A 22,306-nucleotide genomic window follows, 5' to 3' on the forward strand; every position below is an offset into this window, starting at 1 on the left:
GAGTAATAGTCTTCATGCCACTATTGTAATGTAGCATAATTACATGGGCAACTCAGACGCCATCTTGCAAGTAACTTCCCATCAAGTAGAGGGAGCCAGAGTTCCAGTGTTTGTTTGGTTGCTTGGCCTCTCTAGGATCAGAGCAGCATTTACAGTGCGTACAACAAGCCCAAGACCATCTACTTTGCAGTCAGAAGCGCCGGCAACTATGCAATGTGAAACAACTTTTGTGGCATTAGCAAGTCTGAGAGAGAATGAGTTTTGATGAAAATGTTCCCACTGACTACACGGATCAATGTAGTCACCAACACATAGTACATCGGGTTTAGGTATGTGTAGTCAGTTAGCATTTACTTATTGCCCATCCCTCCAGTTGACAATCTTACTTGGCATGACAACAGATCTGCGGTGCATCAGGACCAAAACCTCACGCCATAAGAACAGTTTCTTTCCATCTGCTACTGGCCTCATCAACATGGCCAAGGACTCCCATTGACATTCATTCACTTATTTAACTATTATAAGTCCATCTAATGGCAATTCGGTATGCATAAGCCACTTTATCTCAGTATCCGATTGCACTATGTTGACCATTCACGCTGCTCATTATTCTTATTTTTATATATATTTTATTTTATATTTAAATTGTTGTATTCTTAGATTGTTTAGTTCTTAGAAATAGTTAAACTTTTGTACTTTTACTTAATTTAAGATCTGTATATGTTTAGTGTTTTGCACCTCCCTGCCACAGTAAATTCCGTGTTTGTATAACATACATGGCGAATAAACCGAATTCTGATTCTGATTCTGATTCTGATCACTATGTTGCTATTTTTTTCCTGTATGCTGCAATGATTAATAATGGCAATCTGAAATATGTTCTTGATTGCTGGAATGGTGACTCTGTTAGGACCACTACCGTTTTGCTCTTCGAACGTTCTCTACCACTGTGTCTGTGAGCATACTTCCGTGGTTTGTTTGGCTTGTGGTAGTACTTCTATAAACAACACATTTTACAGTAGCAGTTGTTGGCTTCTGTATACTAACTATTTACCATGTTTCATGGCTTACACATACAAAACATACTGATACGTATTGCTATATTTGGATCACCCTCACAATTCCCTCCAATAGGCCGATCACCTGCACCGACCACTCATGTAATTGGGATCTCTGTTGCCTATAAGTGATGTGACTGCATCTTTTGGCTACAGTGTCATTGCTGTTCCTCCTGATGTGCATGTTCTATTTAGTTTGACCCAAGGTTAGCCCTTTTAAATCCAGTCATTCCTGGAATTCGAACAAAAGGATATGAGAGTTTATTTGGTTGACTATCTGTAATACTCGGACTAAAGTAAGCACTGACAGGCCATTTGAGTAGACTACCCATTCACAGTTCAAATAACGATGTCTCATCTAGAATCTCTATTTTCAAATTATACAGTAGGCGATCTGTAAATGGAACAGAAATATTTACATATGTCAATGATTATGTCCACTTATCTTTACCCTTCCAAGAGTGTTTCAAATAAACAATCTACAGTCTGCTCAAAGTCCTTGAACAAAACAAAGTCTTATTAACATTAAACTGTAACAAAAGAACCAAGGTTGCTGTTGATAATTAGTGGTCATACTAAGTCTAATTCCAAGTTGAAGGATAATCAGTCCCAAAGGGCTACACATGCCTCCTAAAGGTCCACTTTAAACCTTAGAGACCCTATGGGTCTTACTACAAGTTTACTGCCACTGTTGATGCAGAAACTAAGGCTGGTCTCTGCTGACTCCTGTCCCTACGTCTCCAATTAAAAACAATGACCCGCAGTAAACATGATGCAACATAACAACTCATTTACATCATATTGCAGTTTTAAAGTTCAATAACTATTGAAATGTGTTGATAATGATAACATCACTTAAAAACATTGTTTAATGTCACTTATAAGTAAATCGCATTAATAATAATACAAATGATCTAAGTGAATGAATGGAGTACATTAATGTATTGCCTTCAAGCACTAGTAATTTGGGAGTTGCTTAAATGTTTTGGAAGGGGGAGGGGGGGGGGTACTTTTGGGAACATGCGGTGTAAGTCAAAATTCTGTGGTCCAATGACCAGACCAGATACTAAATTTGATGTGAAGTGTCTGGGGGAACATTGGGGTTTCTTCTGGAAGTCCCTGCATGAGGTTGGCCTACACAGGAAATAACTTGAAGAAATTGTATAAAGCTGAGCTGTTGAATGCATTGATATGATTTTCACTGTGTACTCTACATGAATACACTCAGACTGTACAATGCTATGTTACTGGCATTGATTTCATGCAACATGTAGTTTCAATGTGTTACTACTAACACTTCAGAATCTGCACTCCATCAGGTAATTCCTTTCTTGTTCATATACAAAGGTATTTGCCATTTTCACAATACTTTTGAATTTTCAATAACTTTAAACTTGTTCTAGGCTTCCCATGTTGACTTAAGATCAGTAGATTAGATACCATAACTACTCCACGTTATTTTGTCTATGGAACAATGGGAATTAGATGCAAGATGCGTAGTTGTGAATGAACTCCAGACTATCACAAGTTATCTCAAAGGCCAAATCAGGTTTGATCAAGCCATCACATATTGTAACTGAAAACATTGTTGGAATGTCATCCACAAATTTGCCTAAATCAATCCTAGCTCCACACCCAACAGTGCTATAATAACACGTTTTATATGTTCTTTTCTCAGGTCTAAGTGAAACTGTCACTTGCAGCAACATGCAGGAGGACTTGGTGTGGAATGCTTCCTACAGTGATTTCATCCTGAATGGATTCTCTGAACTAGGAGAGTGGAGACCCTTCCTCTTCACCCCCTTCCTGCTCATGTTCTTACTGTCACTTTCTGCCAACTCTTTTCTCCTGTTCATCATCATATCACAGAATACTCTACACACACCCATGTGTATTCTGATCGCTGGGATGGCAGTTGTAGATCTCATTCTCCCTGTGTTCTTTGTCCCCAACATGCTGTTCAGTTTCTTGCTCGACTGGAGAGGAATCTCTCTGGCAGGTTGTCTCATGCAAATGTTCTGCATTCATTTCATTGGTGCATTTCAGTCAACTTTTTTGATATGGATGGCACTGGATCGATATTTTGCTATTTGTACACCACTGTACTACCATAACTGCATGACCATCAACAATGTTATGAAATATGTAATTCCCCCCTTGATAAGAAATGCTCTTCTGATTATACAAATAGTTATCCTGGCTGGAAGATTGTCTTTTTGCCATACCAATGTAATAGACCACTGCTTTTGTGAGCACATGGCTCTTGTTCATCTGGCATGTGGGAGTATCTACATTAACAACCTCACTGGGTTGCTTGCAGTTTTTCTTATTCCTACGGCTGACTTTATTTTCATAACTATATCTTATGTGATCATATTTGTGTCTGTGTTCAGATCCGGTAGGTCCCAAGTCAAGGCCATTAACACCTGTCTCACTCACATCATTGTAATGACTTTGAGTTTAATAATTGGCCTGCTTGCCTTTATGTCATACCGAATTAAAAACAATATCTCACAAAGTAGCAGGGTGTTTATAAGCACAATGTACTTGCTTTTCCCAAGTTGTTTAAATCCTATTATATATGGAATCAGAACTAAAGAAATAAGAGAACGTGCACTATCGTGGCTACACTTATCAAAAGGCGTTTCATGTCCTTGATAATGTGTTGTATGTTGAATTGATTACGATATATTAACTTTCTTGTCTGTATTACTTAACATTTACTGTATTTGCACTTTCACTGTATTTTGTAGTGTTTTGCACTATGAGTATACTGCAGCCCTGGGATGTATTTTCAAATGCACTTTATAGCACGTATTGTATACAAACTGATAAGACTGTAACTTGTGTTATGTTACATGTCCCGTTTGTGGCTTGTTAAAATCCAGACAATAAAACAATTCACACCACAAATGATGAAAGCTTTTGCATCTTTGAATTATTTGAATTGCCTCAGTTAGCACATTTTAGGACAAAGCAGATTATCTAACCCTTATCTACCAGCATAGCATATGTAGCATATTTACATTGTCATTTAGCAGACGCTCTTATCCAGAGCGACTTACAGTAAGTACAGGGACATTCTCCCCGAGGCAAGTACCTGTGCATGTGATGTAGCTGGGGATTACAGTTTTCCTCAGTAGCTCTGGTAGGCTACCTACATTTCTCTAACTACAAAAGTAGTTCTAAAAAGTACTTGTTCAAACTCCACATCATATAGTCACATATACACATCATGATATACATTTATATTACATTTAGTCATTTAGCAGACGCTCTTACCCAGAGCGACTTACAGTAAGTACAGGGACATTCCCCTGAGGCAAGTAGGGTGAAGTGCCTTGCCCAAGGACACAACGTCATTTGGCATAGCCGGGCAATCGAACCAACAACCTTCTCATTAATAGCCCGACTCCCTAACCGCTCAGCCATCTGACACCCTGGTATACTACACGCAGAGGACAATTACACAAGCTTAGCTTTATTGACGTCATCACAAACTGAAGCCCAGACTTCACCTCAACATCCCTGATTAGGTGAAGTAAGAAGTGTTTGTTTATTTTTATTTTGTACGTTATGGTTAAACAGACAGAATATTCAAATGGACATTGAAATGTTGTGAGATAGTATGTTTCATTCACCCTTTAGATGAATTGAGGAAAACTGAATCATCTACACTTCCACTTGTAGCCCTAGAGAGACACTGTTACCCAGAGATGGGAAGTAACTAAGCCAAATGACTTATTTACTGTACTTTAGTCGATTTTTCTGGTATCAGTACCTACTTAACTATTTATTTTTCTGAGAACCTTTAACTTTAACTCCTTAAATTCTTTACAGAACAGTCTACTTTCTACTTACACTGTTATTACCCTGTTATTATATTGTTGTTAGACTGTTATTACACTGTTATGATGTTGTTATACACTGATTTACACTGTTATGTTGTTATTACACACAAATACAAGCCCTTATTTATTCAAGTAGAAAGACGTGCCTGATTTAAAGTGATCAATAGATGTCAGTATAGTCAAACTAAAATTCCAAAAAGCATTGGAAATGTAGTCCTATTTACAATGCGTCACTGAAATTATTTTGATATTTGTACTGTCAAAACCAACCAATTTGATTTGTAAATGTATAACTTCAAAGGCAAAAACTTGACACATGAATAATACTTGCAAACTTTCTATATCGAGTATATATTTGTATCGCTGACCTGTTTCTAGGCAATTGCCAGTTGCAGTATATCAGGAAAGCTCTGGTTAAAATATGATGATGAAAATAACAAGTCATGAACTAATGTGTATTTGAATACACAACGGATACAATTATGATACCAAAACTGGAGAGCAAGATTCCTAATTATAACCAAAATACAGTGCAAACAGAAAGTTATAATAAACAGTGAGGCCTATCAGGGGACTACCTAAAAGTATACAGTATATAAGTAGTGAAGGACTTGGTAGGTCTATTAGGGTGAGACAGGGATAGAGTCGGAATTATTGCACGAGGAGCCAACAATGCCATAATCTTTAATACAATGGATGTGATTTAACAAACTTTGTTCAAAGTATGTTTATCTGGGTACAAGAAAAGGGATGCACACCTTGTTAGGTGAGTAATTAAATAAATGTTAGATTTCAGTCAGATACGTCTAGAATATTATTTTGTAGAGGTTTACACTTAAAATCAACATCATGTTATTTTTCTTAAAATACAGTTTCAAGATATCAATGTGAAGACAACCGTTGATCCAAATTCTTATGGTTGTGTTTGTGAATGTGAAGAAATGTGTTGTTGTATTTCTTGTAACGTTTCTTGTAACACTTGGTCATGTCACAGGTTTATCAAGAAATTGACCAGCAGTATGCAATATTTAAGAAGGAACTTCTCCCACACAGACTTCGTCTTGAATGGATTTTCTGAACTAGCAGAATGGAGGCCATTTCTTTTTCTTCCTTTTTTCATCATGTTTTTGATATCACTTGCAGCAAATTCTTTCCTTTTGTTCATCATCATATCACAGAAATCTCTACACAAGCCAATGTTCATATTAATAGGTCTCATGTCAGGTTTGATGGTGATCCTGCCTGTATTGTTTGTCCCTAACATGCTGCTAAGCTTCTTATTCAATTTGAGAGGAATCTCTCTAGTAGGTTGTTTTGTGCAAATGTTCTGCATTCATTTCATTAGTTCCTTTCAGTCAACCATTTTGATGTGGATGGCACTGGATCGATACTTTGCTATTTGTACACCACTGCACTACCATAAATATATGTCTGTTCTCAGTTTTCTGAAATTTGTTGTGGCACCTGTGCTAAGAAATATCATCATGATTACTGTGCCCATCAGCCTGGCTGGAAAATTGTCTTATTGCCGTAGTAACGTACTGGAGCATTGCTTTTGTGAGTGTATGGCTGTGGTTCAGTTATCCTGTGGTGACACCTCAGTCAACAATGTGGTTGGACTGCTGGCGCTTTTTTCCATTCCCACTACAGACTTTCTTTTCATAATTACATCTTATGTGATAATATTTGTGACTGTCTACAAGTCTGGTACTTTGAATGTCAAGGTCCTGAACACTTGTCTTACACATATCATTGTAATGAGTGTGTCGTTAACTTTTGCATTGCTGGCTTTCTTGTCATATCGAATTAGGAATAATATTTCTCTGAGCGGTCGAGCATTTTTTAGTACGATGTATTTGCTTTTCCCAAGTTGCTTCAACCCTATCATTTATGGTATTCGAACCAAAGAGATAAAAGTACATTTAAATAAATTAGTCACATGCAAAAATATTTTCAGTTGTTTTCTCAAAATGAAATAACATTTCAGTCATTTGGATAGACCACACTTTTTTATAGCAAACTTTGAGCAAAATAAAAAGAAAGTGTGACAGGTATAAGGCATGTATATAAGGCATGTATACTTTTTTTAACCCTACACACAAAGATTTTATTTTTATTTCTGTACCTTCTTGCTCAACTAGACAACTCCTAATTGGCACACTGGTTGAAAGGTTACTAATCTCTCTGGGGTCATTATATTTTAATGTTGAGCCAACAACTTATCCAGGAGTGCTAATTGGTTTGTCTATGGTAATTTGCCTTGAGTCTAGAGGAGATCTTGCAATACCTTGGCAGGTGTGCATTGGGAACAATTTAGTCTCTCAGTCAATTAGTGAATGGGGATCGTTATTTCTACCATGTGAGACCATCTCCAAAGCTTAAACTTAGAGAAGCATAATTAGATTGGCTGTATTAATCAAATTAAGTCTGGATATTTCCTTAATCTTCAGCCATTCTCAGGCTTCTATACATTATCAAATACATCTTCAATTGTGATCCTATGATATGAAAAATAGTTAGTAATAAAAATAATACTAGAGTATTTTTTTAAATAATAATGGTCTTATTTTTAATTAATTCCAAACTCAGTGGAAAAGACTTAGGCTAATGTTTTGGTAGATTCAAGAGCACTGTACAGAAATCTGACAGAATACACAAACAAAGTTTTTGGAGGAACTTGGTGTTTTGGGGGCTTTTGAATGGGCTACATTAGGAAATACTCAGCAAGGAGGAGAACTGTTGTGTATCCATGGTAGACAGGAGGGGATTGTTAATGTCTGTTGGGACCACATTTTTGGTATAAAACGTAATGTGGAGGGAGCGAGTTCACTTAGGTGGACGGCTCTTTTACTGCTGACCAACCTCAAGACAAAGTTAGAGAATTATCCAAAGGGTATGTGATTTATTAGCTATTGAAAATGTGACTTAGTAAGTAAATTCCTTTCTTGATTGCAAATCTTTGGGTGAATGTTTTACTCTAATGTACACTATATATAGTAATGTGTATCTGTTGTATCTTGATAATTACTTTGTAGATGTTGTGTATTCATGTCCTGTTTTGGTTTTTCCTTTGAATTGCTTCATTTAGGTCAAGAAATAAACAACATTGAAAATAACATGATTGAAGATATTCAGGGAATGAATTTTTCACACACTAAGTTCATATTTGTGGGATTTCCAGAAACCTACAAGTACAGGCATCTATTTTCTTTTCCACTTTTCCTTTCATACTTTATTATATTAGCTTGTAATTCAACATTGATCTATGTCATACGAATTACGGATAGTCTCCACAGCCCAATGTACATGCTAGTTGCTGGGTTATGTGTTGTTGATATGGTTGTAGCTACAACTATTGTACCAAATATGCTCCTAAGCTTCATTTTTGACTTGAATGAAATTTCATTAGCTGGCTGTTTAACGCAAATGTTTTTCACGCACTTCCTGTCCTCAGTGGAATCTACTATTCTACTGGCAATGGCTGTTGACCGATACGTAGCCATATGTTATCCACTTCGTTATGCTGAAATCATAAACGTGTCCATGTTCTTTAAATTGCTTGTTTTCACTGTCATAAGGAGTGGCTCTATGATGTTGACCCTGGTTGGACTAGCAGGTTCTTTGTCTTTTTGTGGTTTAAACATCATCAGGCACTGCTACTGTGACCACATGGCTCTTGTTAGCCTGGCTTGTGGCAGCACTGCTAAAAATGATGCCATGGGACTCGCTGTGATTGTATGTTTTGTGGGGATTGATATATCTGTAATCATCTATTCATATATAAAGATTTTGACTGCAGTCTTGAGAGCAGCAGTGGGGGAGAACAGGTGGAAAGCATTCCACACTTGTGGCACTCACCTTATAGTAATGAGTTGTTTCTATTTTGTGGGCAGTGTTACTTTTCTGTCCCACAACCTAAATATTCCTATTCCGACAGATGTAAACACCTTTTTGGGGGTGATGTACATTGTTTTTCCAGCAAGTATCAATCCAATAATATATGGAGTCCGAACTAAAGAAATTAGAAAAGGTATTTTAAATATGTTTAGAAAAAGGAGAGTTAGCAAAGTCTTTTCTGTAAGAATATCTAGTATTAATGTGTGAACATTTCAATTCCTTTGGTTATTCTTTATATGTTCAGTAAGAATTGTTTATACTTGAAACAAAGATGCTTTATCTTTTGAAATTATGTTTTGTATTATATTTAGGAAACTTTGTCTATGTAGTGGACAATTACTATATGACTTGCAATACTGTCAGTGCTTTTAAAAAGCATAGTGTATTATATATATATTTATACTTGTATTAATAGGTCACTTTTAATTTGTGACATGACAATAAACTGCTATTTTACTGCTTTCTTTCCAAAGTTAGATCACACTCAAAGCTAAGGGACCTCAGAGCTGCAGATGAGACGACAACAGTTACAGGAACCACAGTTTACTTTAGGTGGTGGGGGGGGGGGTGACAACACAAAACAACCTCAAACATTTACATAAGGGAGAAATGGTGAGTAAAGGGACCAGCAAATAATGATTTACATTTTACATTTAGTTATTTAGCAGACGCTCTTATCCAACGCTCTTATCCAACTCCACCAAGTTGTCAAGGATATAATTGGTCACTATGGGCAATTTTTGATACGACAATGTGGTAATCACAGATGGCATTCAAATAGAGTCAGATGGCTCAGCGGTGAGGGAATCGGGCTAGTAATCCGAAGGTTGCCAGTTCAACTGACGTTGTGTCCTTGGGCAAGGCACTTCACCCTACTTGCCTCGGGGGAATGTCCCTGTACTTACTGTAAGTCGCTCTGGATAAGAGCGTCTGCTAAATGACTAAATGTAAATAACCTGCAGTATAAGACAATAAAAAGAAATTCTCCTACTTTACAATGACAACAAAAGCTTGGCATATACCAGGTAGCCACAAATATAATTTTATTAAAGATGCAGTTGAACATACAGATTTTGTCATCACCCCTTCAAAAGAGCTGACTATTTCAATTGATTTATTTAATAATAATAATACTCTTATTCAATTATACTTTATTGTAAAAACTTATGGGTGATTTTGATATAGAGAAGTTGCACCAATAAATAAACTATATACTCATCCATGAGATTAATAAGAATCGTGTTTTCAAATATCAGAGAGTTGGATAAAACAAGCATGTTTCCTATTCTGAGTATGGTACATATTACACATTAATATGTTCCAGATGTTCCACAACTCTGCACTGCATTTCACTATTCCAATCATTATATGTGGATTAAAAAGACTGATATCTGAATTTGAAGAAAGTAAGTCCTTGGTTCCTTTTCTATGATCTTTCTTACACGGGGAAAAAAAGGAGGATTTGTTTCCAAGAAAACATGAATCACTTATCCTGTCTGCAGCAGGAACAACACCATTCTCAAGAGATTATAACTTACAAGATCATGGATTGATGATCTATCAAGATGATCTCTACTGTCAGTAATATGTATATTGGCTTGGCACGGGATCCTACACATTGTTTTGCGCAAAATGTTACACACACAAGGAATTTGTTGGTCTTTTGTATGGAATTTATACTAATCTCAAGCTGAGAGTTTCAAATAAAAATAAACTAATTGTGGCAAAATACTATGACTTCACTGCTACACAACCATCTTACAGAGTAAATGTCCAGTGTTACTGTAAATGGCTCAATTTGTATTTTCAAAATAAATGTTGTACCTATAAAGTCTTATTATTCATCCTGTTCACAAAACACCTGACGAGGTTTTATGCAAGGCCACTCATTTATATAAATCGATTAAGGATCTTTGTTGCATCACTTGGTGAGTATGCATCTCCACTCGTGTTTCATAGTGATCTGTCTTTGAGTCCAAGGGAGCCGGAAGCCACAATATCTCACGGGGGGGCTTTCCTATCTAGTCAGAAATGCATCATACAATAGAATGTTGTCAAAGTATGCCTTCTCCAGCCCCCCTTTCCCCCAAAAAAGGGGGCCTGACACACACATAGGTTTCTCTAGTTATCCCAGTGTAAAGTGCAATACTTTGAAAGCTTAATTTTATATCTAAATTCTCAAGATGAAGTTAAGCTTTTGGGGGTAAAATTATTTATAATTGATGTCTAGGAGTACTTGTTACTTTTTTACAGTTGTGCATTGCCCACTCATTTTCCCAAAAGTCAACAAGAGATGAAGTTTGGCAACACATCTAGTCATAACAAATCAATTTCCTTACATGTGTTACCATAGCTGTAATTGTAGTGTATTAAATACAATTGTCTTATAAAGTTACTCTTGCTCTGTCCTAATGAAAAACAAGTATAACAAAGTGACATATAAGCATGCTACCACTGTAGTATGTTTGAGTCATGATGAAACGCTATAACCACTGCTTAAACTGGCCAACAAGGGTTCAGAACTGTTCCATACTTAACATCCCCCCTTTTACCAAACTGTCTAGCCTGCATTATTCTAGTTTTTACATCCTCACTGTATGGCGATAACAAATGTGAACAAGAACAAGACAACGGTACCACTGTGAGTGTTTAAAGGGTCCCTCGGACTCTGATTTACCTAAAGGGCCTTTAGCTTCCCAATACCACAGCATTATAACACAGGAAACACAGCCAACTTTATCTGTCATTCAGCTTGGGCGAATCTGTTCCTTCGTCATCCTCATCCTTGTCATCTTTCGCACCGATAAGCCTCTGCCGTGCAAAGTCTTCAAAAATGATGTCATCATCGCTGAGAAGAAACGTTTTTGTTATTGCACTTACTCAGTTATGTTCTTTGCCCCGACCAATCACAGAGACTGTTGTGATCATCATATAGTCTGACATACAGTATGTTTAGACAATCACTGCACTTACAGTAATTTGACTCATGTGTGCAGTTCTACTGAATGGGGGAACATGCCAGCACACACTCAGTAATGTTAATGTCAGCATAATAACTAAATCCATCATTGTTAGTGCTCTAGCTGGCCTGAGTGAAGCTAAACCTGCCACTCAAATCACTTTTTTCTGCCAAGCCTTTTGATGGCACCGTAAAAAACAGGATTGGAATTATTAGAAGTGTGTGCTTGTGCGAAGAGAAGCACATTACATGAAATGATGTTGGATTAATTATTCATAATTGTGCTTATCTGCTTGTTAATGTGCATGCAGAGAGACAGGGCTGTTAAGGGGAGATGGGGGAAAGGCAGGAAGTGGGGCATGTATTATTGACGCGCCATGCAGTGGGCCACCCAATGATGCTACTGCTGCATGTCAGCAAACCCAGTACCCAGTTGATACTTACTTTGTTTCAAATTCTATGAGGTTTGTGTCTATCGGTGCTTCGTCGGGTGCTGGAACACAGGAAATGGCAAGAGTATGTCAAATGTCAATATTTAACGCTCTTGTTGCTGTTCAAATGGTAGTCTTGTCCTTAATAATTTTTATGATAAATACAGCGTGAATAATAACCTACCATCTCTGTAGATTGAGTCTTCAATTGGTTTAGGGTGCATCAACGTGAAGGGCAGCTCTACAGACACATCACTGGAAATAAGAATAGTTAACAACATGTTGGCAATGTTCTTACAAACCATAGGCTATAAAAAATTTCACTGAATTCCTGTGGTTTGTCCAAAATTAGTGTATAATTTGTACTTGTTGGTTACCTTGAGGCAAGGTCCCCTAAAAGTCTGAAAACAATGAAAAATACTATTAATGGTACGCTTTAACTTTGTCAAGTTGTCAACAGGAAATAATACTTCTGCAATAGCCTACTCTGTATGGGGTGGCTACATTATTACCGGACATTTTGTAAGCAACCAATCATGATGCAAAACTGGAAAAAAACGACCAACTTGATACATTGATGTATGACAGACAAATCCAAAGGAATGTTTATTGCATACCCGCCTCGAGACACAACCAGCTTCACTTTGACTTTGTACGACACAATAATGCCAAGAATTTCCTTGTTGGCCCCCTCCCGTAACCTGCTTAGGAATTGGGGTCAAAATAAGGCAGATCTCTTCCTTACATTTGTCAGATTTATTTTTTAATACGGTGTTGTAATGCTTAACTCACAATGTGCTTGATGCTAAGTTTGTATCTTCGTGCTTTAGTTTTCCATCCAGTGCAAGACCACGTTTTTCTCGGTTGTTGGCAAGGAAAGGGGTGAGGGTGAAGACTTTACAAAATGTTGCACTCGGAGCCACAATGTCACTAAAAAGGAATAACATATGGAACATAGATTTACTACTATACAAGGTAAATGTATAGACAGAGAATGCAGGTCGCTGCTGCAAAATGTTGTGTGTGTGTCGTTGCTCTTCTGTGAATTGTTACACATGACTTGAGGTTGGTAAATGTAGAACCGCATTTTCTCTCAATTTCATGAAATTATTTTAAAGTACCAATAGGTCTGTCAGCTATGTGTTTGATCTTGTTGCTGAAGCCTGACCTAAATGTCAAATGAATAATTTTGCACAAGTTATGGTGAATTAACGTACTCTGACTCCTCAGTTGCGACGGGGCACTTGTACTGTGCAGTGTTGAACAGGCAAATATCCGCATACTGACGCACTGTAAATAGATATCACAATACTTATTACCTGCATGTGTCTATAGAAATACACTTGGGATTGAGCCATCAAGATGCATTACCTGAAATCTTCATTTTCTTCACTGTCTTATTCGTGTTGTTGGTGACATGTACATTAACACTGATCGGCTCCCCATGATAATAGATCTAAAAAAAAGATCAATACATCACAAATCTTAGTAACATATGCATTAACTGTGTAAAAAAACTGGATATCACTAAAGGATGCATATTGGATGGGAATCGGGCTATTAATCAGAAGGTTGCCGGTTCGATTCTCGGCCGTGCCAAATGACGTTGTGTCCTTGGGCAAGGCACTTCACCCTACTTGCCTCGGAGGAAATGTCCCTGTACTTGCTGTAAGTCGCTCTGGATAAGAGCGTCTGCTAAATGACTAAATGTAAATGTAAGATGTCATGTGGTACTCAGTAACCTCTTTATCCAGTGAAGCCTCAAGATGCAGAGGCTTATCAGACATGAGGAACTGCCTGGTGGTCTCTGCCATGGGCTGAGGCCCTGGCTTCTCCGGGGCGTACTGGACCTTCCTGATTACCAGACGCACTGAGTTCCTGACCAATGAGCAAGAGGTGTCAGGGCGGACTACTGTGCATAATTTATCATGATTGTGCTCAAATGTTTAATTGAATTTCGGTTTTTACACAGTTTAATACTGCAGCCTTACCTTTTGTGGATTTTTTCTTCAACATTCTCTGCGCAAAAAGCTTTCACTTCAAAGTCAACCCCGCAGGCCTTACAAGACAAATGACAAAAACAAATTGTGGCTTTAATTGAGATGTTTTAAGCACACTTGAACATAACCTCTGATAGCCATTGTTGTTTCTATCACACCTTTCCTGTGTCCTCTGGTCCAGGCTGCAGGGTGACTGAACATGGAAGATTGATCGGAATCTGTCAAAATAAAAAATATCAAATCGTAACTATGTGCTTCGAAACGACTCCAAAATGCATTACATTTATCAATAATTCCTTTGGTATGGTGATGACCGAATTATCATGACAATTACCTCAAATGTGAAAGGGTAAGCTTGTTCTCCAAGCTTTTTTATCAGACGCTCCTGGAGACGAGTCAGGCTCTTCTTATCCTGGGGCACTGGTGGAAAGGCCTGAATGTTCGCCACAAAAAGATCTTTCCTGAACGTTAACCCCAGGACATCCAAGTCCTCGCGTCCATAACGGAAAGCGCACGTGAGAGTAACGAACACTGGAGAACAATGAAAAGAAAGCCAATTTACTGTGATAGGATAGAAATGATGACCTATAGTAGTACTCTAGTAGTACTACAGTAGTACTATAGTAGACTTATCATTGTGAGATGAATGCACGTGTCACCTTTTCTCTCCTTCAGGTACTCAGGATCTATCAAAACCACTCCGTCTGCAGAGGATGAGTTGTGAGGAAGGGTTATTAGATAAGGAAATGAACTTATCATACAGTGAAACACTCACAAGTTGTCTACAAGTGAAATGTCAAACGTGTTTGGTTTTCCTATGGCAACCAATACAATGCTCAGACTCAGAGTGCCATGAGAACAGATCAAGGTGTTTGTTGTGAGAGGAAAATAATGGTCAATGCTGTCTTACCCACAGGCTCAACAAGGTCTACATGATCCACAAAATCCCTTTTTCCCAGATACACTGTGAGCTGAAGAGAAGAGGATGTTAAGAGTAATATTGATAAAAATGAACTTAATTGTGGGTAAAAACGTTTCTAAATCAGACGAATAGAAGGGATGAAACTGAAGGGTTAAGCTTGTAAAGATCAAAAAACAGGATTTATTCTGTCGGCTTGTGACACCTGATTAATTCCTGTCCTATCTGTTGTGCCCAGCTCTCCCATACACTGCCCACAGCCTCCCAGCAGGCAGCTCAGCTAACTCACATCATGACACAAGTCTACTCTGGTGTGGTACACAGCCAAATGTACAGGCTTGGCAGAGGATATTCTCATACATCTAACTCACCTTTCCATTGGGACTTGCTTTCTTGAAGACCCTGGAAAGAAAGAGCAAATGGGGGAGAATGTTAGTTTAGTCTTTATCCCTTGTCATGTTTGTAGCACAGCCTCAGCCAAAAGTGTTGTTGTGTCTGGTCTGCAGAGTGTTACCTTTATTAGACCAGAGTTTTTCAAACGACCACATTAATTGATCTCCTCCTGTTAACATAATAACAGCATGCCTGGAAACAGCAGGCTTTTATGTGTAGATTATATGACTCACAGTTGCATCAGTATCTTGTAACAGTGTGACTGGAGGGAGATTTCTCTCGCTCCCTGACTGCACTCAGCCATACTGCTTTCTACGAAGCACCCTGACTACGCTTAATGGCGTCAGATGCAATTATGTCCACTATCTACGTGTTGGGTCCTAATGTTGTCATGAATTAGCTGACATGACTCTCCAGTAACTCCATTAGGTTACAGAGCAGAGAAGCAGACCTTCACAACTTCCTCCTGAATGAAAATCTCTGCAATTAAGGGTGTAGGACGATAAGCAAAGGCTTTCCCAGAAACAGAAATACCAAAGAGATTCTATAGTAGATTTTTTAATCCTGGCCCATACGGTTGCCTAGTATATCAGAATACCTCCCAAAACACTATCCTATAGACATGGAGTCTTACTAACTGTTGAATGCATCTAGGCTGGTATCTTTCTCTTTCAATCAACAAATGCCAGAATGGAGTCTGGTGCAATAATATCACAACATTGTTGATTTATTGTATTTTCAGGTTTTATCTATGTAATATGACACATGACTTCTGCAGCCCTCTGCACTAATTACAAAAATATTTTGTACGCTAATTATCCTATTTAGAAGCTCATAATACTGTATGTTGTTGCACAGCAACCGTCATTCAGAAATGATCAATCTAGGATGAAAACATTGTGAATCATAAATACGTCATACCCTCATTAAATTAGTCATATTTACTATACAATTACATTTAACCTAAACCTAACCTTTTTTCTGAAAACAGCTTCCACGACATGAAAAAGCTAAAGATATCTAAATTGGCTTCAATTATCTACTTTTCCTCTCTGAAACACTGCCATTAACTCTGCTTCCTGTAAGGATTTGATACATATCTGGAGTCAATTGGAGTTCATATCTTCCTTCAACACACCATCGATCATCCTCTCATGCCAGCAGTGGACCACAACTCCAAAGTGGCAGAGATTGCAGACAGCAGAGCAGGGCTTGGTGGGGTGGGGTTAAGTGGATGGGAGGGGGAGGGTGACTGTCTCTCCCTGTTTAACACACAAACCACGACAGACGTAGCTGCTTCATCAGGGTGATGAACACAAGCTCTCACTTTTCACCGGTAGGGTGTCGATATCGCCCTACAATAGCACAGAGAATCCTAGTGCTGAGACTGCTAATCATCGGCTCCACGCGCTGACAGGATGCATGTTCAGCTGTCTTATGTGAGTGTGGGCGGGTGAAGGATCTGTTGAAATGCTCACTGTCGTGAAAAGAAACCAACAATTAATGAATTCAGAATCAGAATCAGAATCAGAATTTGGTTTCTGATTCTGATGCATTAATTGTTGGCTTCTATTCACGACAGTGAGCATTTCAACAGATCCTTCACCCGCCCACTCTAGGCCAATTCATCACATACAGCGGCATTATTTAGACAGTCCTATAGGGTCTCGTCCTATATTCCGGAACTGGAACTAGAAGTGAACTGTCACTGTCATGTGGACCTATTGAAGGAGTGACCTGAAAGCATCCGCTCCATAAAGACTTCATACGAAGAGGCACTGGGGAAGACGGCCAATTTATTGACATTGGCTGGAGACTACCCTGCCAGGGAATGGATTACCCATGCAGTTATATCGGATGCTTTCAGCCAGAATCATTAAATGAATACAGAAGCCCTAGTCAAGGAGCAGTTGCGTGATTTAAATTGAGACAACAACCCCCATCTCCAGTCAAGACAAAAAATTACATGCATTTACAGCATGAACAAACATTTTCACCGGCTCGCAGTCACAGGCACACACACATACTGTTCACATATACACACACACCCTTTGAGTCAAAAGTGTATTTTGCAAATGAAGCTTGCAAAGAATGCCCCACACGTGTTCAATATCGAGAGCTATTTTCTAGTGTAAAATGATAAAGAGAAAGAGAAAGCTAGATGTGTTTTGACTAAACATAACAAAATAGATATCAAACTAAATACATTAAATGTGACTGCTTGCTCGGTAGTGAGTGACAGCTCCAAAATGCTCCATGATTGTCCTCGACGTGAGGAAGGTCACAATTTAATGTCATGTGTCTGTGAGAGATATATATCGATGGAACCCCAAGGACATGTCAGAGGAACAATCCTCCTTTATAACGGTTTTATTGGGTGTTTGGGCCGGGACAAGTGATGAAGGGCTTTTGTCCTGTTACTCATCCAAAGATCAGACGGCACATTGCAGGTCAAATGGCCCCCCTGCACAGCTTTAGGGTCAATGTTCAGTCATAAATACTTCTCAGTCTGTCACTGAAGGATGTATATTGGATGTTCCTAACAGACAATGTCATGTGGTGCTCAGTAACCTCTTTATCCAGCGAAGCCTCAAGATTCAGAGGCATTCTGGGTTTCCTCATGCTGCAGTTGCAATGGACTCCAAAGACAGGTCTGTTAACTCAGTTATCTCTCTAATATCAAAGGGTTAGGGTTAGGGTCACAATGATTGTGTATTCATCAGCACTTAGTTTTCAGAAAGGAGAGTTGAATAAGAGCAGACGGGGGGGGGGGTTTACAGTATATTGTAAACACCTACCAAGGTGTACAATGGGGAACTACAGACCTTTATGAGTCCTTATTACACAGTCTCTGCAGCCCTTTTTCTCTCCCTCTCTCTCTCTCTGTCTCTCTCTGCCTCTCTCTCACTCTGTCCTCCTCTCCCTCTCCCTCTCTCTCTCCCTTTCTCTCTCTCTCCCTTTCTCTCTCCCTCTCTCTCTCTCTCTCTCTCTCTCTCTCTCTCTCCCTCTCTCTCTCTCTCTCTCCCTTTCTCTCTCGCTCTCTCTCTCTCTTTCCCTCTCTCTCCTTTTCTTTCATACGCATGCACACACATACGTACACACACTCACACAGTACATGCAATCAAGGCATACAACAACTGGCATTTTCAAATGCACTTAGCAGCTTGTGAAGAGAATATTGAGCGGAGGCACTATGATGTTCTGAACAGTGATGTGCTGTGGTGTCTGAGCTTTCTCCTTGAGGACTAAAGTGAAACCAAACAGGACATTTGGCGTGAGCACCAGCATGTAAACTCCAAAGCTGTCATCATCACACACAGCATGCTCTCATCCTCACAGGATCAGAATAAGATTCTGATTCTGATCCAGCTGTAAAAGGAGCCTTTGATACAGCCAATCCCAGCCCTTTTTGTGTGGGAGTCTGAGCTCAGGGGCGAGGCTCACTGCTCTGTGTCAGACGACTATAATGACATTTTTAATATACGAGAGCCATACGAGGAAAAAAATCACAAAAGAAAATCACCCTTGAATGTTGGCTGCTACCATGTGTTGGTGTGGGGGTTCACTGATAGAAGAGGGGTGACCTCGTGCCTACAGGAACGTGCACAGAGAACTAGACTGTCCTGTGGAGATGAGACCAGACTCAGAGGAGCTCTGCCTCTCAGGGTTCAGGAGAGGGAAGCTGGACCAGGGAACCTCGTCCAATCCACTCTGTCTTTAAATAACCTTTCATTTCACAACCTAGTTTTCTAACCTACAGACACAAGCAGTAAACCTTGGAGCTTCGGGTTGCAGAGAAAATGGAAACACAGCTGACAGTGAAACCTTACATTTCCCAAGAGGATAAACTTACAGCCGAACCCTCAAATCAACCAATGAGATAAGGCTATATTTCTGGTCAAAGTCACATTTAGGAGCTTCGAAGGAATAATGGGATTTTTAAATAAACGATAGAAACACTCTTGTTCCTGGAGGATAAGAGAAGGAGATTAGAGTCTGGTCCAGCCACACAGCAAAGAGAGACACTGACAAGATGAGATGTGAAAGGCTGAACATGTGGAGGGGCAGAGAGACTGTCGGCTGAGGTTCTTATTAGCTCCCATGTGCTACAAACATCAAGACTTCAGACACGATGTGTGACCATCAAGATAAATCAAATCAAATCAAATTGATTTGTATAGCCCTTTTTACACGCAAGCATGTCACAGAGGGCTTCACATATGCCCATAGAACTGCCCCTCAACCAACCTAAACCCTCAAGGAAGACAAGGAAAAACTCCCAAAAAACTCAGAAAAAAGCAGAGCTTTGCACCCTCAGGCTCAATTTCACATCGTTCCAATCAGCGATTTAACAGTGATGCTGTTAAGAATGAAGCTCAATAAAAAAACAATTACGAAAGATTTCGCTGTGTAGGAATGAGGGTACAAGTACAAGTCTACGAAGGAGACTTGTTGAGCAAGTATTTGGAGGGAACATATTTTTACACATTCTCAAAATGCCATGAAAATGCCCATAAAGGAGGCAGTCGACAGGATTCAATCATCACAGAAACCTGTTTCTGAGCACCATTTGGGTGTCAGTTCAATTTACTTTCATTCTGAGGTGCAAGACTACATTCCTCTGGATAGTTTTCAGCCTTAAACTCATTGTGTCATATACAGTACATTGATTATTCTACCGACAGCTTGACTAGAAACATGGATCAATGGACTCTGGATCGTTATGACATACATTTATGGAAAAAAATGGAAAGAAATCTAGAATATTCTGTAGCAGTTGCTGTGGCTTGTTACACATCTCAGTTACGTTTGAAGAATGTACTTGTGTCAGTCCAGCAGGCCCTGACAGCTCGGGTAATGACCCTACCACCGAAACACCTATCCCAGGGAGAATTGAGTGCTGGACTACTGAGACGCTTTGGCTGGGAGAGAGACTGCCCTGATGCTAAAAGAAACAACCTTTGGGTCAGTGTCCAGGGGGGAAATGATGCACGGAAAGATGACACACGTTAAACACATGAATCAACAGACACCAGTGCACAAGACAACAAGTCTCTCATGTATGTTTTCTCTCTCTCTCTCTCTCTCTCTCTCTCTCTCTCTCTCTCTCTCTCTCTCTCTCTCTCTCTCTCTCTCTCTCTCTCTCTCTCTCTCTCACACACACACACACACACACACACACGCACACGCACACATGGATGCATGCTAACACACGTGTGCTGACAAATATACACACACCCCATACAAACACACACACACACAGTCTTGAAGTAACAAAGGGAAACAGCATGGGGTATCTCATGGCAAATTTCACACATCGCGCGTACAGACCAAGAAGGAAGCCATGGTTTATGAGAAAACACAGCAGTGCAGTGAACTATCCTCAAAAGCCTATTTTTGGCTCCACCACCTCTTTCCTCACCGCTGCCCTGATTATAAATGCCACTTACCGTGTGCCTTTATCACCCATTGTGAGGACTGCTGTGTGGTAGAATCTCCCTTTCGCTCACTGTAAACAGCCTGTGATACCGTTGTGCAGAGAGACAAGGGAGAGGGAGGCAGATAGAAAGAGAGAGAGAGGGGGAGAGGAACGAGAGAGTGAGAGAGAGAGAGAGAGAGAGAGAGAGAGAGAGAGAGAGAGAGAGAGAGAGAGAGAGAGAGAGAGAGAGAGAGAGGGAGGGGTGAGAAAAGAATTTACTGATGCAAACGTTCTGGCTGAGGAGGCTAGCGGCTGAGACGTGAGTGAGATCCTCTCTGTCGGACTTCTCTCTGCGCCGTACAAACTCACTCTCTCCAGACAAATGGACTTAAAAGGGCATCTCCAACGATGCCTGCAAAAAAGCCTAATAAGAAGAAGCAGGTGATCCGTCAACCATCCCTTCTTGCTGTGTCTAGGCTGTCTCTCTGTCAAGCCGTGTCGCACACAATATCCAGATCTCGGAGGGAGAGGAAAAATCCAGGAGATTATTCTCAGTATGAGTCTTCTTCCTTCTGGCTTCCTCTCACTGACACAGCTCCTCACTATGCCTCTCTCCCCCACCCTCCCTCCCTGCCATGTTTCCTCCCTCCTCCCATCCCCCCACCCCTCCTTCCCTCCCTCGATCTGTGAGAGCGTGTGCGTGGTCTGGGTAGTATCGGACCATCTCAGAGAAGGTGTTTCACTTGCCCAAATAATCAAGATGAGAAATGCGTTAAAAAGGAGAAAGACCCCCAGCTGCTGAGCTCTCGGAGCCACAGACATTATTCATGTCTTTTCACTGACGTCATCGCTACTGTGCTTTGTGTCTGTGGTGTCCTTCTGCTACACACAGTTAAAAGGGCAACAAGCCGCCCCAACATCAGACAGATGACACTTCAGAGAGATGTGCATCCATGTGTGCTCATCTGACTATAACACCATCATGATTCACCAGGTGACCCTGTGATGATTATTTATTTCACAATAATTAACAACCTCTTGAAAAGATAGAGAAAAATGAAAACTTTCTTAGTTTGCTTTATTTACTGTAAGAAAAGGAATTTCTTACCTCACGTCCCTTTTTTTAAAAGCAATCAGAGTCCATCTGTCAATCGATTTGTTCAGAGATGTATTCAAAGGCTGAGATGTATCAAAGGTTCCTTTTACATAAACCCTCCTATTGTCAGTTTTATGGTATTTGTTGAATGTCTATAAAGTATGTCTGATTCACTGGAATAGAAAGCACAATCCCTTTTAATAGGCCTTCGGTCCAAACTGTTACGTACACTTTCATAATAAAAGTTCTACCATGAAAATGATATCCCCAATAATGAGTAAGC

The 22,306-nt window shown here is 39.6% G+C and overlaps 4 protein-coding genes across 6 annotated transcripts; 3 read left to right on the forward strand and 1 right to left on the reverse strand.

The window, feature by feature from the left end:
• The first annotated feature begins 2,765 nt into the window (after window positions 1-2,765).
• LOC134029407 (olfactory receptor 52E8-like) lies at window positions 2,766-3,716 on the forward strand. The gene has a single exon (XM_062473504.1). The coding sequence runs from the start codon at window positions 2,766-2,768 to the stop codon at window positions 3,714-3,716; it is 951 nt and encodes a 316-aa protein (XP_062329488.1).
• Window positions 3,717-5,928: 2,212 nt separating this feature from the next.
• On the forward strand, window positions 5,929-8,009 carry LOC134029409 (olfactory receptor 52K1-like). Its single transcript, XM_062473505.1, has 3 exons — window positions 5,929-6,825; window positions 7,298-7,318; window positions 7,998-8,009. Exons 1-3 carry the CDS (start codon window positions 5,929-5,931, stop codon window positions 8,007-8,009), a joined length of 930 nt encoding a protein of 309 aa, XP_062329489.1.
• Window positions 8,010-8,026: 17 nt separating this feature from the next.
• Window positions 8,027-9,013, forward strand: or55e1 (odorant receptor, family 55, subfamily E, member 1). The gene has a single exon (XM_062473506.1). The coding sequence runs from the start codon at window positions 8,027-8,029 to the stop codon at window positions 9,011-9,013; it is 987 nt and encodes a 328-aa protein (XP_062329490.1).
• An 814-nt stretch (window positions 9,014-9,827) lies between these two features.
• On the reverse strand, window positions 9,828-21,524 carry arrb1 (arrestin, beta 1). 3 transcript variants are annotated; one of them, XM_062473307.1, is made up of 17 exons: window positions 21,297-21,524; window positions 20,959-21,028; window positions 15,487-15,517; window positions 15,107-15,167; window positions 14,856-14,900; window positions 14,531-14,727; window positions 14,355-14,414; window positions 14,188-14,255; window positions 13,939-14,074; window positions 13,568-13,652; window positions 13,414-13,486; window positions 12,989-13,126; window positions 12,814-12,900; window positions 12,574-12,597; window positions 12,381-12,451; window positions 12,210-12,258; window positions 9,828-11,654 (listed from the first exon to the last, which is right to left on the reverse strand). In XM_062473307.1, the coding sequence occupies exons 2-17, from the start codon at window positions 20,976-20,978 to the stop codon at window positions 11,543-11,545; spliced, it is 1,257 nt and encodes a 418-aa protein (XP_062329291.1). In that variant the 5' UTR covers window positions 20,979-21,028; window positions 21,297-21,524; the 3' UTR covers window positions 9,828-11,542. The 3 variants fall into 3 exon arrangements, with proteins under 3 accessions (XP_062329291.1, XP_062329292.1, XP_062329290.1); XM_062473308.1 differs by having other exon boundaries at window positions 12,814-12,897; window positions 20,959-21,524; XM_062473306.1 differs by having other exon boundaries at window positions 20,959-21,524.
• Window positions 21,525-22,306: the final 782 nt, after the last annotated feature.

This window comes from Osmerus eperlanus, chromosome 11 (assembly GCF_963692335.1).
Source record: "Osmerus eperlanus chromosome 11, fOsmEpe2.1, whole genome shotgun sequence".
Taxonomy (NCBI): Eukaryota; Metazoa; Chordata; class Actinopteri; order Osmeriformes; family Osmeridae; genus Osmerus; species Osmerus eperlanus.

What these genes read in the sequence shown, in the direction of transcription:
- LOC134029407 (XM_062473504.1), top strand. Translation starts at nt 2,766, where the DNA reads ATGCAGGAGGACTTGGTGTGGAATGCTTCCTACAGTGATTTCATCCTG.
- or55e1 (XM_062473506.1), top strand. Translation starts at nt 8,027, where the DNA reads ATGATTGAAGATATTCAGGGAATGAATTTTTCACACACTAAGTTCATA.
- LOC134029409 (XM_062473505.1), top strand. Translation starts at nt 5,929, where the DNA reads ATGCAATATTTAAGAAGGAACTTCTCCCACACAGACTTCGTCTTGAAT. An exon ending in TTCGAACCAAAGAGATAAAA is followed by an intron (nt 6,826 to 7,297) that starts GTACATTTAAAT and finishes GCTTAAACTTAG; the next exon opens with AGAAGCATAATTAGATTGGC.
- arrb1 (XM_062473307.1), bottom strand. Translation starts at nt 20,978, where the DNA reads ATGGGTGATAAAGGCACACG. An exon ending in AGGCTTCACTGGATAAAGAG is followed by an intron (nt 13,653 to 13,938) that starts GTTACTGAGTAC and finishes TCTTTTTTTTAG; the next exon opens with ATCTATTATCATGGGGAGCC. An exon ending in TTAGGGGACCTTGCCTCAAG is followed by an intron (nt 12,452 to 12,573) that starts GTAACCAACAAG and finishes TCTTATTTCCAG; the next exon opens with TGATGTGTCTGTAGAGCTGC.